This window comes from Semicossyphus pulcher, unplaced genomic scaffold (genome assembly GCF_022749685.1).
Source record: "Semicossyphus pulcher isolate SPU_LCO1_2020_fin unplaced genomic scaffold, fSemPul1.0.p SCAF_26, whole genome shotgun sequence".
NCBI lineage: Eukaryota > Metazoa > Chordata > Actinopteri > Labriformes > Labridae > Semicossyphus > Semicossyphus pulcher.
In genome coordinates, this window is record NW_027211700.1 from 1,101,901 (window position 1) to 1,117,500 (window position 15,600).

Here is a 15,600-nt window from a genome sequence, read left to right on the forward strand (position 1 = left end):
AGTACCAGTGCTTCTGTGTCGTGTTCGTGTCCAGTTACAACAGAACAGCATCACACCAGGCTAATAGTTGAAATGAAACATGTTGACTGTGTCTGTTTAGAACAACAGTTATTTAATCAGCTCTGCACACGTGTCTCCTTCAGTCCACAGGCTCGTCCGACATATTTACACGCTTCTTTGACAGTTACTGTGAGCAGGACGCAGAGAGTGGCATGTTGTGTCCTCAAACACAGAACACGTGTTTAAGCTAACAGGTGTCTTTGACTGTGTCCTGACAGAGATGAACTTGTGGTTCTGGTTCTGCCTCAGCTTTCTGCAGGAAGAACACCCACATCCTGCTCCAGCATTTACTCCTGTTTAACATGTTTTTACAGTTCAGAATCAGGCAGCCAGATTGTGATTAAATATGTAAAACAGTCAGAATTAATGTGTAACAAGTCATACTTTATGAATCCACTGGTTCGGTCAAATTAATATGTGTTGAATTTAAACTACGAGCTGATTTAGGCCTGCTGGTCTGCAACATGTGTACCTGCCTGGAGGCTTCTTCATCACACGATGGACTGAAAACATCTCTGATGTCAGTTCATATTCTGTTTTGTTCAAACACGAGCATCTTAGCCCTGCAGCCTCCTGCTTAAAGGCGGACCTTCATAGCACTCTGTATACTGATCACTGCTGCATGCTGATCCTGCAGGAGACATCCAACGTCCTGCAGAGCAGATCAGCCCGTCACACGGCTGGTTGGGAGACGAAATGTAATGTGTAGATACGTGGACAAGAGTCATCGTCTCTTTGTGACAGAGTTTCAGTCTGATGTCTTTTAACTGGAAGAAAACCGTATTTCATGATGTCACCAGATTTTAGGAAGTCAGCAACATAAAGTACAAAGGATGATAAAGTCCACAGAAGATGGGGTCAGGCTGGATGGATGGGTCAAACAATTACCTCCACCTACACTGTCAGAAACCTCCGGGGTAAAACAGAAACAGCTTTCAGGCAGAAAACCTGGATCAGAAAGTTCTCCCACAAGATTCATCAAACGTGAGACGAGTCGCTCGTCAGCCAAAACTTTACAGTAGCAAAAAAACACATTAAACTCAGCAGGCAATCACCTTTAATCAATGATGAAATGATCAAGCAGCATCTTGATTTCATGTTGCCAAGACAACAGTGAAGCAGTTCCACTGAAGTCGAGCGGTCCAAACTTCTATGAGCACTTTAAATGCCTCAGCAAGAACGTGCACTTTCCATTTTGTCTTTTAATTCTTCTTCATACTGAAGTTTCTTTTTCTGGTTGTTTCTTGTATGACAACAAGGTGTATCAATAAAAACACCAATGAATTATGTATCAGTGTCCAGCTTGGAGTAAAAGGATCCAGATGATCCACATGCAGAGTTAACGAAGGACTCACAGTTTGAGACTCCAAGTGAAGCATGTCCAAAAATAATCATCCAAAAAACAAGGTCCTCAAAGACCCTGAAACACAAGGAATATGTTCACAAGCGTTTCACAAAGGTCGATAGAGTTGACAAAAGTTTCACTGGCGTGGAAGGGAAGGAACAGAGATTAAATACACACGGGGTAATCAGACACAGGTGAGACTAACGATACACAGGTGAAAACAACACGGGCCGGGCACACAGTTAGGAAGGCGGGAAAACAGACAAAGGCAGGAAGCAAAGCAACAGGAAGTGAGCAATGAAATACAAACGTGTTTCGTTTAAGCTGTTCAACAAAATCAACTTGTGCTGATTTTAATTTACACCTGACTGATTGATTGATGAGCTGATTACTTTTTTATTGATGGTTTAGTTTTTAAAAAGCTCAAAGTGACGTTTTCAGAATGTTTCTTTTGTCAAACCAACTTTAAAAAACTTTTAGTTTAAGTGAAGAAATGACATCGAAGAAGCTGCAACCAGAAAATGTTTCATTGATTCTGAAAATATTTGGTGATTCATTTTCTCTGGTTGATTAATTGATGAATGAGTTGATTGTTTCAGAGATACTGACAGAATGTGTTGATGAGACTTTCACAGACTGATGCTCCTGTAAAAAGGTACATGTTATATACATTCGGACAGGTTTCGCTCTTTTCTTTTCCGTCCTGGTAATTTTCCAAAGAAAAAACGCTGTTGAGAACTGTCTGTCCAAAAGATCACGAGGATCTGACACTCAAAAGTAAATGTTCAGATTTCTATGACGCTGAAGCTGAACGCCTCGCTGTGAGAACACATGAAATCTTATCAATAACTCTTTATTAAAAGCCACTCATGATGAATGGCTGAAAGGTGTAAGAAGACAAGACAAAGTGATGTAGCATACAGCCGGCATTTTAGCACCCACAGGCCATTTGTCTCTGTGAGCGCTCCCTGTTAGCAGCAGTGTTATGACGCCACAATGCCGCCATGATGGCTCTTTTATCTCCTCTCTGGTCTCCAGCGAGCCTGCGAGTCTCATAGTTTTTGGTCGGCCTGGATATTAATAGCAGCGGCTGACCATGGTAATGACTAGCTCAGGGAGCGATAGCACACGGCTCGGGCAGCTGCAGCCTCGGCAGCACTACTCCGGGATGTTGCTCTAATGAGAAATACTATAAAGACCAACACTGCTCCTCTTATCTCTATTTCTGTGAGACACTCCGGAGCTGGCAAACATCCCTCAGCGCTAACAGAGTGTTGGAAGCAGCCGGGGTCGTAGGTTGTCATTTATTGGCCTATTTAATCTCCGTACATATTTCCTGGCCTGAGGCACAGCGCTGTCCCCAACAGACAGAATCAATAGCCGTTCCACTGCCAAGCCATCCGAGGGCTAACAATAAAACGGGGACAATTACAGCGAGATGGATCCGAGTCTTTAGCAGAGATATATTATTAATATGTTTGGACCGACGCCAGCGGGCTGAAGGAAGACAAATCAGAGGCAATAAAACAGGCGGTTAGTTAACTGGTCACCTGAGAGCCGGCCTGGACATGTTCCCCACATACTGGCCGTGCTGTGTGTGTAGGAGTGTGTGTGTGTGTTTCCGATCCAGCAGGTCGTAGCCACAGGGGGACACTGGTCCACCAAATGTCACTGTGTTTGTTGCTGTGTGTGTTTTGACATTTGTTGGTTTATTCACCTCTTTAAAGCAGACGGATTCATTAAAGATTCATGTGACAGTGACAGTTTGGAAAGTCAGGGCCGATGGGGTTCACTCACATTTACCAAAATAAAATCGGATTAATATGGCATGAGACTTAAAGACCGGCCTCAGCTGTGACGGTTATTTTTAGCCCTCACCATGACGTGTTTCCTGAACGTAATGTCACCTGAAACCTGCGACGAAAGGAAGAAAAGAAACAGACGCATTAAACTGAATTTACCATGTCAGACATTACTGTGAAGCAACGAGTTACTCACAGGCAAAATATTAAATAAGCACAGGATCAAAAAGGTAGCATCGAAATGTTCCATCTTCAAAACATTCCCTTTTGACTGAACTGTATTTATTACTTTGGAGAGTATTTGGGAGGAGCTCAGGAGCTTTGGGAAGGTTCCTGGTTCGATTCCGGGTTCAGACGTCATGGGCCTTTCTGTGTGGAGTCTGCATGTTCTCCCCGTGCATGCGTGGGTTCGTTAGGTTCATAGGTGACTCTGTATTGCCAGTAGGTGTGAATGTGAGCGTAAAAGGCTGTCTGTCTCTAAAGCCGCTTTCCCACTGGTCAAAAAACCCGCTAACACTCTGCTTTTTTGCTGCGTGGGAAAGGTTACAATCAGCATTCAGACCAGGGTCACATGACTGCATGACTGGATTTGCAGTTTCAGGATCAGTTCTTTCTCTCACTGTGTTTTCTAATAAAGAACGCTCAGTGCTCCATTATCCAACCAGGTCTGCTGGAGCTCGTTTTACGTTACCAAAATCTAAAACAACATCAGCTCAACATTCAGTGACATTCAGAGCGATGCAAGAACAGAATTCTCTACCAGATGCTACCAAATAGCTTCTGCCATGCTAAAGCTAATGGGGATCCAAACAAACCAGCGAATGCCAGAGACCATAAACTTGATGTGCGAAATGTTCAACTGATAAAAATCTTGGCACAGTTTTCCTCAGTTGTGCTGCTGAACACGCTCGCACCAAAGCCCTCAGGAGTTGTTAGAGTCTATGTTTTGCAGAATTAAATTCTCTACAACCCCAAACCAACCTTTTGCAGCCTAAAGAATATTAAGAAGAACATTTTATTTTTCACACTTTTTTTGGGTTCCTGTAAGAATTCTGCAACCAAACCTCAGCTCAAAGTTCACTTCTTCAGCTTCATTCTCTGTGCATTAGTCTCTTCCTGTGTTTGTGCCACAGTTACGTCTCTCTGTGTCTCTGACTTGTTTCCCCCTCTCTCTGCTTCTGTGCAGCCTTTGTGCTGAGCTGCGTCTTCCCCCAGCGGCCTCAGTACGGAGACGTCTCAGTGAGCAGTCTGCACTCTGGAGGAGAGGCTTTCTTCTCCTGTCTGACCGGCTACCAGCTGCAAGGCCCCGCTGTGCTGACCTGCCGCAATGCTAGCACCCCCTACTGGAGTGGCAAGGAACCACACTGTCTAGGTAAGGTCATAACACACAGCTCAACGTTCAGATCGAGAGGACAACAGATCATCATGTACAGACAATTTAAATCAGTTTGCTCTCGCTAATACCACTCTCAATTTACACGTGTAAAGTATTTGATCATTATTATTCTTTATCAAATAATAATACACCTTTTTTTTATTTGCATTTTGTTCATTTAATCCCTACAACTCAACTCAGACGGCCCTTTAATTATTCAGAGGGAAACTCATGTCATCATCTGCAGAACAAAGCAGGAAAGAGTGCAAAGATATACAAACAAAAAGAGATAACGAGCAACATTTCAAGGACAGAGCAGAAAAGAGAAGACACTTTTCTTCATGGGGCTTCGCCTGCGATCACCTGACAAACACTTCCTCCTAATGTGGTGTCTATTTAAGCTGCAAGACTTCGGGTCTCTCCCTCTGCTCTGTCGTTGTCACCGCTGCCCTGCACCCGTACTGTGCTCATACCTTCAGCCCCAGCATCCACCCGCAGGCTCCGGCTCGGCGGGTCTAAGACATTATCTCATCACTCCACAGATGTGAGGAGCGATGAGGTCGGAGCCGAGACGCCAAACACAAGCTGTGTTCGGCTGCTGCAGGAAACGTTTCAAACTATTACAAACACGAGCCGTCTGACTGAACTTTCTTTAGTCCAGTTTGCATCAGCAGACTCCTGATGTCTTTAAACATAATATAAACATGGAGGCTGGAGTCGTGAGTGATGTGCACCGATCGGCCTCAGAGGAATCAGCTTCTCTGTGTTTGATTGTCCATCCATTAAAGCTGACATCACTCCTTTTATAACTTTATTAAACAGAATGACAGACAGACATGTGCACAACATGAATGTGTGCAAAGAAATGATCATAAAACTTTGTCTACATAAATATATATATTTAAAGATATTTAATATAAAGACATATATGATACATTCACATAATGACCCAGTATGCACATTTTGACATCCTGCGTTTATAAATATGAACTTTGCCGCTCAGCTGAAATCAGTGTTGATGTTGGAAGGCGGCGCACAATGATGCAAAATAAAAATGAATGATCATTTTCTCCAGATGCATTAAAGCTAACGTTTAGAGATATTTCTGTTAAAAAGTAAAAGATAGAAAAACAAACCTGAAAGCTCTGCTCACAGTTTGTTCCTTCACATATAGAGAACACACAGTCCAATACATGATCCATACCTTACTGTGGAACAGCATTAATCCAGGTGAATCTAAGTGTTGGATATGAGAGTGAAGCAGAGTCTCAAACACGTCCCCTCCACACTCGCAGCCTTTCAGCTCGTCTTTTTGAGGACTTGCTGCCAATCGTTATCTGTTGGACCTTCTGCTCCTCGTGCATGACAGGCACGGTGACAGGAAGCGGCGCTCTCCCACAGGAGTGTGTGCATGATGAATGTTTTTCTCTTTCTTCGCTGCGATGAGGTCTGCTGATGAATAATAAGTGACCGTTTTACTCCTGACCTCTCCCATCCACTCGCATCCACAGCACAGGGAACGTTTCTCTGAAAGCAATTTCAAAGGGAGTGTTTGTGTGGCTGTGCATCTGTATCTCTGCCATCTTGATTGTGTGTGTGCGCGTGTGTGTGTGCGTGTGCGCGCATGTGTGTGTGTGTCGGAGCAGAAAGCAGGTGTATGGAGGTGTGATTACTGAAGGCTGGGCAGGATGCCACTGGGTTTACTCTTCCTGCTCTGCTTTAATTAAGCTTTGTCTGCATGAGTAACCTTGACCTGATCAGCTGGGAAAACACACACACACACACACACACACACACACACACACACACACACACACACTCACACACTCACACCTTCCTTGATGGATTTTCTGTATGTGTTGATAAATCTGATGTTATCTCTTGCGATGATTTCTTTCTCACCTCATTTCTTGCTCCGCTCCGCGCTCTTGAATTTAAACTCAAAGTTGATGGAAATCTGATAAAAGTGGTCAATTTAAAGTCGATTAAACCAAAATATAGAAATAGATTTTCTCACCTCCAACATCCCCATAAAAACAAGCGCTGCAGACTCTGTCAACACTCGTCACAGGGACTTGTGATTTGCATTGTGCCGTGCTGGAGGCAGCACTTTCAGACACAGGTCCAGTGACAGGTCAGAGGTCATTTCATAAAACAACATGTAGGTTTTAGGTCCAACTGTTTGAAACAGGCCTTTATTTCAGATCCTTATTATTATTAAATTTTCAATTTAAGTTTAACGCTGTGTTTTTGTTTTAAAAATCTAAAATATCTTTCATGTTTCTTGTCTTGATGAATTCTACGGAAGCCCTGAGCGGACACGCATCCATACATACATATTTACTCCTGTGATAACGAGTCATCTCAGTTCTCATGACCGCGTCTCTTAAAAACAAAGGCTGTTCACACATTTGTCTCATTTTCTCGTGATAACGGGATCAACAAAAGCAACAGGCTGGTCACTGTGATAGCACAGAGCAGTTATCTCGAGCTGACGAGATAAATAAGTCAAAATGTCAAGTAAACAACTGACATGACTCGGTATCACGGGGAAACGGAGTAAATAAAATGTATGGCTGCATGTCCCCATCGGGCTTCCGTAGAGTTCAGTGTAGTGTTATTTTCTCAGCATTATTCTCATTAGTGCGACACAGTCACCAAACCTCCCTCAGTGGGCTCATCATTTCTGAGTGCTGTTTAGATTTTGTCATCAAAACTTTCTGCGCATATTTTCCACCTTTAAACCTTTTCTGTGGATAAAACGACATCGTCTCCACTGTCACTTTTTTAGGCTTTTATTGTGAAAAATCAGCAGGAAGTGTTAAGTTTTATTGACAGAAACTGAGCCGCTCCTGATGGAGAGTCAAGGAGAAGAAACTGATGAATGAATGAGAGCAGAGTAACTATTTTAAAGGTATACACACACGGATATGAGTGCTGAGAGTGCCCTGCATCTCTGAATGTTCACAGCAGCCGCGTCCTCCGGCCTGGTTTCTTTCTCATTCAGTAATTACAGTTTAATTTTGGCAAATAACTTCAGAGCATTCTGAGTGTGTAAAAAATAACACCACTCTCCCTCCTCTTCCTCCCTCAGCTGCCTGCGGAGGTCTGATGCGGAACGTCACAGTCGGTCGGATCGTCTCTCCGGGTTTTCCCAGCAACTACAGCAACAACCTGACCTGCCACTGGCTGCTGGAGGCCCCCGAGGGCCACAAGCTGCACGTCCACTTCGAGAAGGTGGCGCTGGCTGAGGATGACGATCGGTAAGAGAACGTTCAGCTTTCTGGATTTGTGGACATTTTGATCAAAACCTTTTTTAAACATTCAAGCATATTTTAAAATCTTTATTTTCAGCCACACGGTAACATTCAGCTTTCTGACTCTGACCCCCCCCCAGGAAGGAAAGAGACACCAAATTTTAGCTCCATTTTATGTTTGATAAAATCCAATTATCTGCTCCAAATCCAACATGACCTGCTCAGGTAAATCACCAAGTACACACAGAAGCAGGAAACAGCTCCCCACAGAGGCAGAAGCCACACTGCCCACTAGTGTTTCGGGGGTGTATTGCAGAGTCACCTCATGTTTTTCCTGGAATCAGGAAGATACTGAAACCAGGAGGAGGATCAGCCCTGTTGAATGATCTGCAGTAACGTGTTAACCTCCCTGAGGAGGCGTCTCTCCTGTTCGACATCATACCGCTCTAAATTGATGCCATTTGATGATGTCAGAACATGTGAGCGGGTCCGAGGCCCGTGTAAGTATGTTCTCCTGTTAACAGATGTATCACCATCCTCTTTACTCGTGCACGTTCCTTCACTTATGTCCAATCATCGTGCTTCGTACCTTCTGCCTCGCCCCTGTGAGAACATTATGTCTGAGGGCTCCGCAGGGTAACAACTGGCTGTCGGAGCGGTGACAGTACAGTGTCATTTTAGCAGCATGGGGCTCTCATTACAGAGGGCTGAAAGAAGGAGCCACGGGGGGGAAATTAGCTGAATAATCCATTTTGTACAGCAGCCAATAGCTGCTCGGGGCTGCTCTTACTCTCCTGCTGCAAATAAAGAGCTCACAGATATAAAGAGACATCTGGACCGATCGGAGGAAACTGAAGGATCAGAAAGAACGAGGACTTGGAGAGAATTGGCTCGAGTGTAGAAGGTAGTGTTGCTGTAATGAACTGAGCTCTGCTTTTCAAAGACAAATATTCTTGTAAGCAGCCATCTGCTGCTTTTAGTCTTTTTTTACTTGAATCACTTTTAATGTGGCTTCAAGTCTTCATCAGAAAACACACCTTTGATGGATCACAGGCTCCACCAGTAGATGCACCACTCTACCATTAATACAAGTCATGGTTTTATTTTTCACACCAGATTCAGATCGGTTTCTTTCACTTACAAATGTTACTAAGTGGATCTCTGGAGGGAGACGGGTGCAGCAAACGTCTGCCCAGTCTTAATTTGTCACTCAGCTCTTTCTGAAAGAAGCTGAACTCAACATGTTTCATCACTGCTGCGTACGTGTGAAGATCATCTACGCTCAGAGATCCAGTTAGTAACAATTCAGTTCAGCTTCATCTCATGTCCTTCACATCGAAGAGCTCAGGTGTCAACAGCTGGATCCAGGAGCTCTGGAGCAGCCAGAGCCCCCGCAGACCTTCTGTGATGTGTTCACTGTCATCACGTAAAATCTGCATCGGCTACAAGTTCCTATAAAAGAAAAGGTCCTTGAGGCATCTTCTCTTCTTCTTCTTCTCATCTTTTCCATCAGTAATCAAGCTGGTACTTAAGCTCTCCTCTCCTGCTCTCACACTCACATGAGGCCTGGTTGTTGTTCTTCGTGCGTGACTCTCCAGCACTCATTCTGATTTCCTGTTGCTGGCCTGCCTCCTTGTTGTAATCCTGGACGTCCCTCAGTCTTCTGTCCCCGACCACGAGTTCAGCCTCAGTGTCTCTGTCTGCCTCTCCTCTTGGCTGTTTGCCGTTCCCCTGCAACGACACCGCTGTGAGTTTTCCTGTTACTCACCTGTGGATCCCTGAGGCTCAGAGACTCACCATGGCGCCACACTCGTCACAGTGTGTGCATGTGGACATTAACCTGCTGGCTCCTTGAACCTCCACCTGGACCTGACTCACCCAGTTCAGGTCCGCGGCCCTGTCCGCTGACTCCAACAGATTCTGCACAGATGTTTGTACTGAGCTTTGTGCTGCATCTAGGTCCAAACTCTCCATGTGTTTGGTCAAAGTGCTTCTAATGTTTGTGCTCCTTCCTCGTGGTCGGAGCTGCAGGGTCGCCTCAAACTGGAGCCATTTATTAGCTTGGAAGTTTATAAAAACAGAACGCTGGGAAGTTTCTGTTTACGTGCTGCTGTCTCGGCCAGGACTCCCTTGTACAGAGATTTTGTACCTCAATGGGATTATGATTCACTCATTCATTCATCCTAAACACACACGCCTGCATTCACTACATGATTAGTTCTCCAGCTAATGAATAAAACAGCGATGAGTCCTTAAGAGTTGCTTTGGTCCGAACCGAGTGTGGGAGTTTCATCAAACCGTTTGTCTCTCAGCTCGCTGGGAGTCGGCCAACAGCACGAGGATGAAGAGAGTTTAATGAGTCGTCTTCTGTCTGATACCGGGCGTCTGTTTATGGGACGAGCAGAGACTGTTACTGAAGGATCACTTTATAAAATGAAGAAGAATCAGTCGAATTATCTGATTAAGCTTCACTCTCTGTTGATTTTCTGACAGACTGCAGAGGAAACTTGAAATAAGAAATAAGAAGCATTCTGACCTTCAGCTTCGCTCCGTCAGGGTGAAAAGAAACATAAAGAATAAATGTAAATATAGATTTTATTTTGACATCAAGGCTCTGTTGCGCTCTGTTACACTCCCTGCTGCTACCTGAGGAGCATAAATTTAGTGATCAAAGGGATCAGAGCCGGCCTCTATGGGGAACCACGAGGCAGCAGAGCCACAGGAGGAGGCTGCTGCTGCTGCTGCTGCTGCTGCTGCTGCGACAGGAGAGGGTTTAACTCTGAGCCGGGCTGCTGTTAAAGACCTCCAACCTGCAGATTACAACACGACACGAAGCATCAGCTGGGTCCTGTTTGTCTGGCATGGAATAAAGAGAGAAAGAGAGAAAAATCACGTCTGGTCCTCTAAAGGGATTTGATCTTTTGTTCCAGGCTGCTGATAAAGAACGGGAACAGCATCGATGCAGCCGCTCTGTACGACTCGTACGAGGTGGAGTACCTGCCCAACGAAGGTCTGCTCAGCTCGTCCAGACACCTCTTCATCGAGCTGACCACAGACGCTTCAGGGACGTCCACCGGCATGGCCATCAGGTACCAAGGTAAGAACCAGAGTCAGGATAACGCTGTCAGACAGTCAGGAGCTTCACAAAAGATGTAAGTTCACTAATTGTTAAAGGCCGAGGACAGCTCAGCAGCAGTCAGAGATCTTTGGCCTGCGGTGGATTATCCATCTAAAGACATAATGAAGAAGACCTTCAGCAGATGTAGCCTGAAAGCTAACTGCAGAGTGAAAGGCCGGCTGCAGACGCTAACCGCTGAATTGAGGTCAAGAGTTCCAGCGATGAAATTCAGGTAATCGAAGACTATGCGCCGACAGAAAGAAGTGCAGCAGGGAGTGAATGAAAGCAGTCAAAAGATTGAAAAGGTGAAAAGAGAAAGAGAAAGTATGTCGGAGGAGGAATCTGAGGACACGCAGGAAACACTTTTTAAAGCTTTTAGTTCTTCTGATGGTTTTTAAATGGAGCGCTTGTCTCGTGGCCTCACTCTGCAATGTGTTTAAACACATTTCACTTTCACTTACATGTTAAATGTTAAGTTACTCAGAATAATATGGAGGCAAAAACTGGCTCCAAATATTTCTAATTATGAGCAGCTGAACACCTAAATGTGGAATTTAACCACGACTGAAATTAGAACATCAGTGTATTTATAACATTTAAGTATTTTATTTTGAGAATTTATTTGACTTAATTTTGTTTTTCTGGTGACAGAAAGTTAAAGTTTCTTAAATGAACATTTTTTTTATTCGAGTTTCCTGAAGACAAACTGATATCCAAGTGTCTGCGGCCCAGCTGCTACGGGTGCCTGTGAAGGCCAACAATAACCCTGTTCATTCTCAATATAAGCAATGATAATAATTTAGTTTGAAAGTTTAATTTTTTATTGTTGCTTGAGTAAAATGTTTAAACTGTCGCAGCCTCTTAGAATGGCAGAGTCACACTTTAACACAACGTCCACACATGAGCATCACTGCAGGGCTGCTTTGTTACAGTGAGCTCTCGACACAGACGGGCCGAGCCGTAGATCAGAATAACAAACAGGACGGAGGAGAATGAAAGAGGTCAGTGAGGCCTTCTGAAACAAACAGTCATGTAGGAATGAACGTGAGCACGAGGATGTAAGGGATGCTGCTGTGGCTCAGCTGATGGAGCAGGAGTCCCACAGAGGCTGCAGTGGAGGAGGGAGGACGGCCCACTCTCTGCACCTTTCAGGGGCCGAGCCGTTTCTGTGGATGGGCCTGGTCAGCATCATAATCATAATATTCCTTTCTTCTAAGATTTAAATGCTTTTGCTTCCATAATAAAACTAATCACAGCTAAAGCTCCTCAGGGACAACTGACCCCGCCCCTTTAGCTGGTGAATTAACAGCTAACATCATCACTCTGAAGTCTGCTCAGGATCTCAGCGCCCACAGGTCCATTCATAGTGAGACAGTTAAATATCAGACATTTGCAAAAGTAAAGAGTTTAATTCTCAGGTTAGATTCATCAGCTATTTATACAGCTCACTTTTCACAACTCGACAAGTCAGAGTTCGTGTAAACACCAAATAATCCTCAGTCGGCTTCACTCATCCATCTCTGTGAATAAAAGGTGCCAATCACACGTCACAGGTAACACAACGTTTTCATATTAACTCACGCAGAGCAGCATGAAAGGAGGGATTGTCTGTTTCCGCTCTCTGATTCTGCAATTTGTTATTTTTACGCTGATTTCACAGTGAAAATGAGTTCACAGAGAGTTTACAGATTCTGACAGAAATATGACCTGTGTGCTCTCTGTGACTCGACATGGGTCAGTCATGTGTTACATGAACATCCCGCTGTGTTGAAGAAGACTTGAAACTACAGATTGAGATCATAAACTCATGAGGAACATGTTTAAATCAAGAGAGAAGAATGCTTTAATACAATCAGACCTCTTTGTAACCAGGCGTCGCCCCCTGCTGGCCATTAGACAGAAGGCAGGTTTGAGGCTCTTTGGTTCTAAACTTGTTCTCATGTTTTAGACCCCGATGCTGTGTCCCCCTCTTATATCTGGAACATATGTTCTTTCTTGCTGTGTGTTTGCTTTCACATCTGCTGCTCTCACAGCTGTTTAAAGGAAGCTCTCGCTGCATGCTGTCAGTAAACCTCTGCGCGTTCTCCTCTCTGTTGCTTGGAAATAAAAGAAAGACAGGACAGGTATGCTCTATATACTTGCAGCTTTTATCTGCATGAGCTCTTATGTTAGAATCTATATGATGTATTTTACAGTAAATTCAGAGTGATACAGTTTCAGAGAGCGTGGGGCTGAGGTATCACTGACGTAGCTCCTCTTATCTTCTGTCCTCACGTGTGTCTCAGCTCTCCGCATCAAATTGCATCTCGTCCGTGGTCCTCGAGGACCACGAGGAAATACAATCAGTGTAATCTGCTTAGGCCTCCGCTTCACTGCCGCAAATGGGATTAAGTCCAAAGGGAGCGGCGGACCTCATTACGGCCATTAACAGAATATAACGCTGCTCAGCTCGCCGCCGACGCATCGGATGGTCCCTCCTTTATCCTGACAGACGCTCCCGCCCTGTTAACGTCAGGCTGCAGCATTTTGTAACTGCCACTCCATCTTTAAAACTAGATCCATTAAGATCACTTCAAACGTTTCTAATCTCCATCTTAAAGGTTATATTCATCACAGCTGGGCTTTCATGAAGCTCATGAGGTCTGGACACAGTGCAGGGTTTTGTTCCACAAACTAGTGAGAGCTGATTCAGCTTTTAAAGGAGACTTTACTCTCTGCTCGTTCACACATTTGATGTAACAATAACAAATATCTGATGTGTGATATTTAAATTGTGTGATTACAATTTAAGCACTGAGGAAACAGGAACCGTGTGAATGCTGCCTTTTCCTGCTGCTTCCTGCAGCTAAATGCTAACGTCAGTATGCTAACATGCAGATCTTATTATGCCCTGTTTGCATGTAACATTTGCTCATTAGCACTGAGTCCAATGCACAGCCAGTGCAGATGGTAATACATCAGTTTAGCAGGTATGGGCCTGCAGTCTATACTCCAGGAAGCTTGAATTACAGTAACCAGATTTTATGTCAAGTTTATTCCAACAAAGCCAAAATGTTTTTTCAGTCCGGACCAAAACAGGTCAAAATCTCTCGAGCCACATTTAAATAACTTAAATAACATTAAGAAGTTTTTACATCAGTTATTCCAAATAATCCAACAACTTAAACGCTCATGTTTCGCTTTAATAGCTTGATAGTTGAATGAGTCTGTAGCTTTATGTTGTGTTGCAGGGCAGCTGGACGGATGGAGGAAGAGGCGTTAGCGTTAGCTCAGCAGAGCCCAGATTGATTTCCCTGTCGCAGCAGCGGCTAACCCGAGGTTGAGCTGTCACCGGGAAACAACAAACCTGTTGGCTAACTGCTTTTCTCACTTAGCTCTCGCTCAACATGCGTCTTCTTCTCCCCAGAACGCCGAACTCAAGTAGCTTTATAACAATAAGTCCCTCTTCCTTCCCCTGAACTACTTCTCAGCCAGTTACCCACCACGCTCAGAAACAACTGCAAACGACAGCTGACATAAACAGGAACGTGCAGCGTCTTGTTTAAGCCTTTATTTCAGTTTTCATTATTTTCTTTGCAGGTAATTCTTGCCCTTCACATAGTTTGACTTAAGTGTTCTATCATTGTGTTTGTTACCGTGCCTCACAGGAAACAAGAGCTCTTCTAATCATTCGAATAACAAGCCAATTGTTTCCAAATGCCTTGTGATTACATGAACATGAAATGGTGAAATATAACCTACGGTCTCTTCATGAGGTCATTTGTTTAGATCCTAACTCCTCTATCGAGCAAGCCTTTCGGCCTTTAGAGCTAAACTCTGATCTTGTCTTCGACCTCAGCCTTCGCAGCGGGTCACTGCTACGAACCCTTCGTGAAGTACGGGAACCTGACGAGCAGCGACAGCACCTGGGCGGTGGGAGCTGTGGTGGAGTTCAGCTGCGACCCCGGCTACACTCTGGAACAAGGGTCGGTCACCATCGAGTGCATGGACCCCAACAACCCGCAGTGGAACGAGACCGAGCCCGCCTGCAGAGGTCTGTATGCCGAGGAGTAACACCTCTACGTTTAAGTACATCCTGTTTAAAGTCAGTGTTTGTGTGTTAAACTCCATGAAACCAGTCGAGTCAGGAAAGGCTTTAAAGAAAAACTGTTGTGTGTTAATTTAAAATTCACTGTGGAAATTACTGGTTTAATATGCATGGCTGTGTGTGTGTGTGTGTGTGTGTGTGTGTGTGTGTGTGTGTGTGTGTGTGTGCGTGTGCGTGTGCGTGCGCGTGCGTGTGCGTGCGTGCGTGTGCGTGCGTGTGCGTGTGTGTGTGTGTGCGTGCGTGCGTGTGTGTGTGTTCCAGCTGTGTGCAGTGGAGAGATCACAGACTCAGCTGGAGTGGTTCTGTCTCCAAACTGGCCCGAAGCCTACGACAAAGGTCAGGACTGCATCTGGGGAATCCACGTGGAAGAGGACAAGAGGGTCATGCTGGACATTCAAGTGTAAGAGTCCGCCTTCTTGACCTTTGACCTTTGAAATGCATGAAACCAGCATTGAAACAACCTCTTTATGTAACCTCTTTGAATCAAATCAACACCCCCCCGACTTTGAGCGGCGCCGTGGAGGCAGTGTGCAGACTACAAAGCGCCCGCTCACCA

The 15,600-nt window shown here is 44.7% G+C and overlaps 1 protein-coding gene across 1 annotated transcript in view; it reads left to right on the plus strand.

Annotated features, from left to right (window-relative positions):
• The window catches only part of sez6b (seizure related 6 homolog b), a 154,326-nt gene that overhangs the window by 112,308 nt on the left and 26,418 nt on the right, over positions 1-15,600 (plus strand). The window contains 5 exon segments of the mRNA XM_069676462.1: positions 4,394-4,579; positions 7,677-7,845; positions 10,770-10,936; positions 14,796-14,990; positions 15,306-15,444. Coding sequence (XP_069532563.1) covers positions 4,394-4,579; positions 7,677-7,845; positions 10,770-10,936; positions 14,796-14,990; positions 15,306-15,444 — 856 coding nt within the window.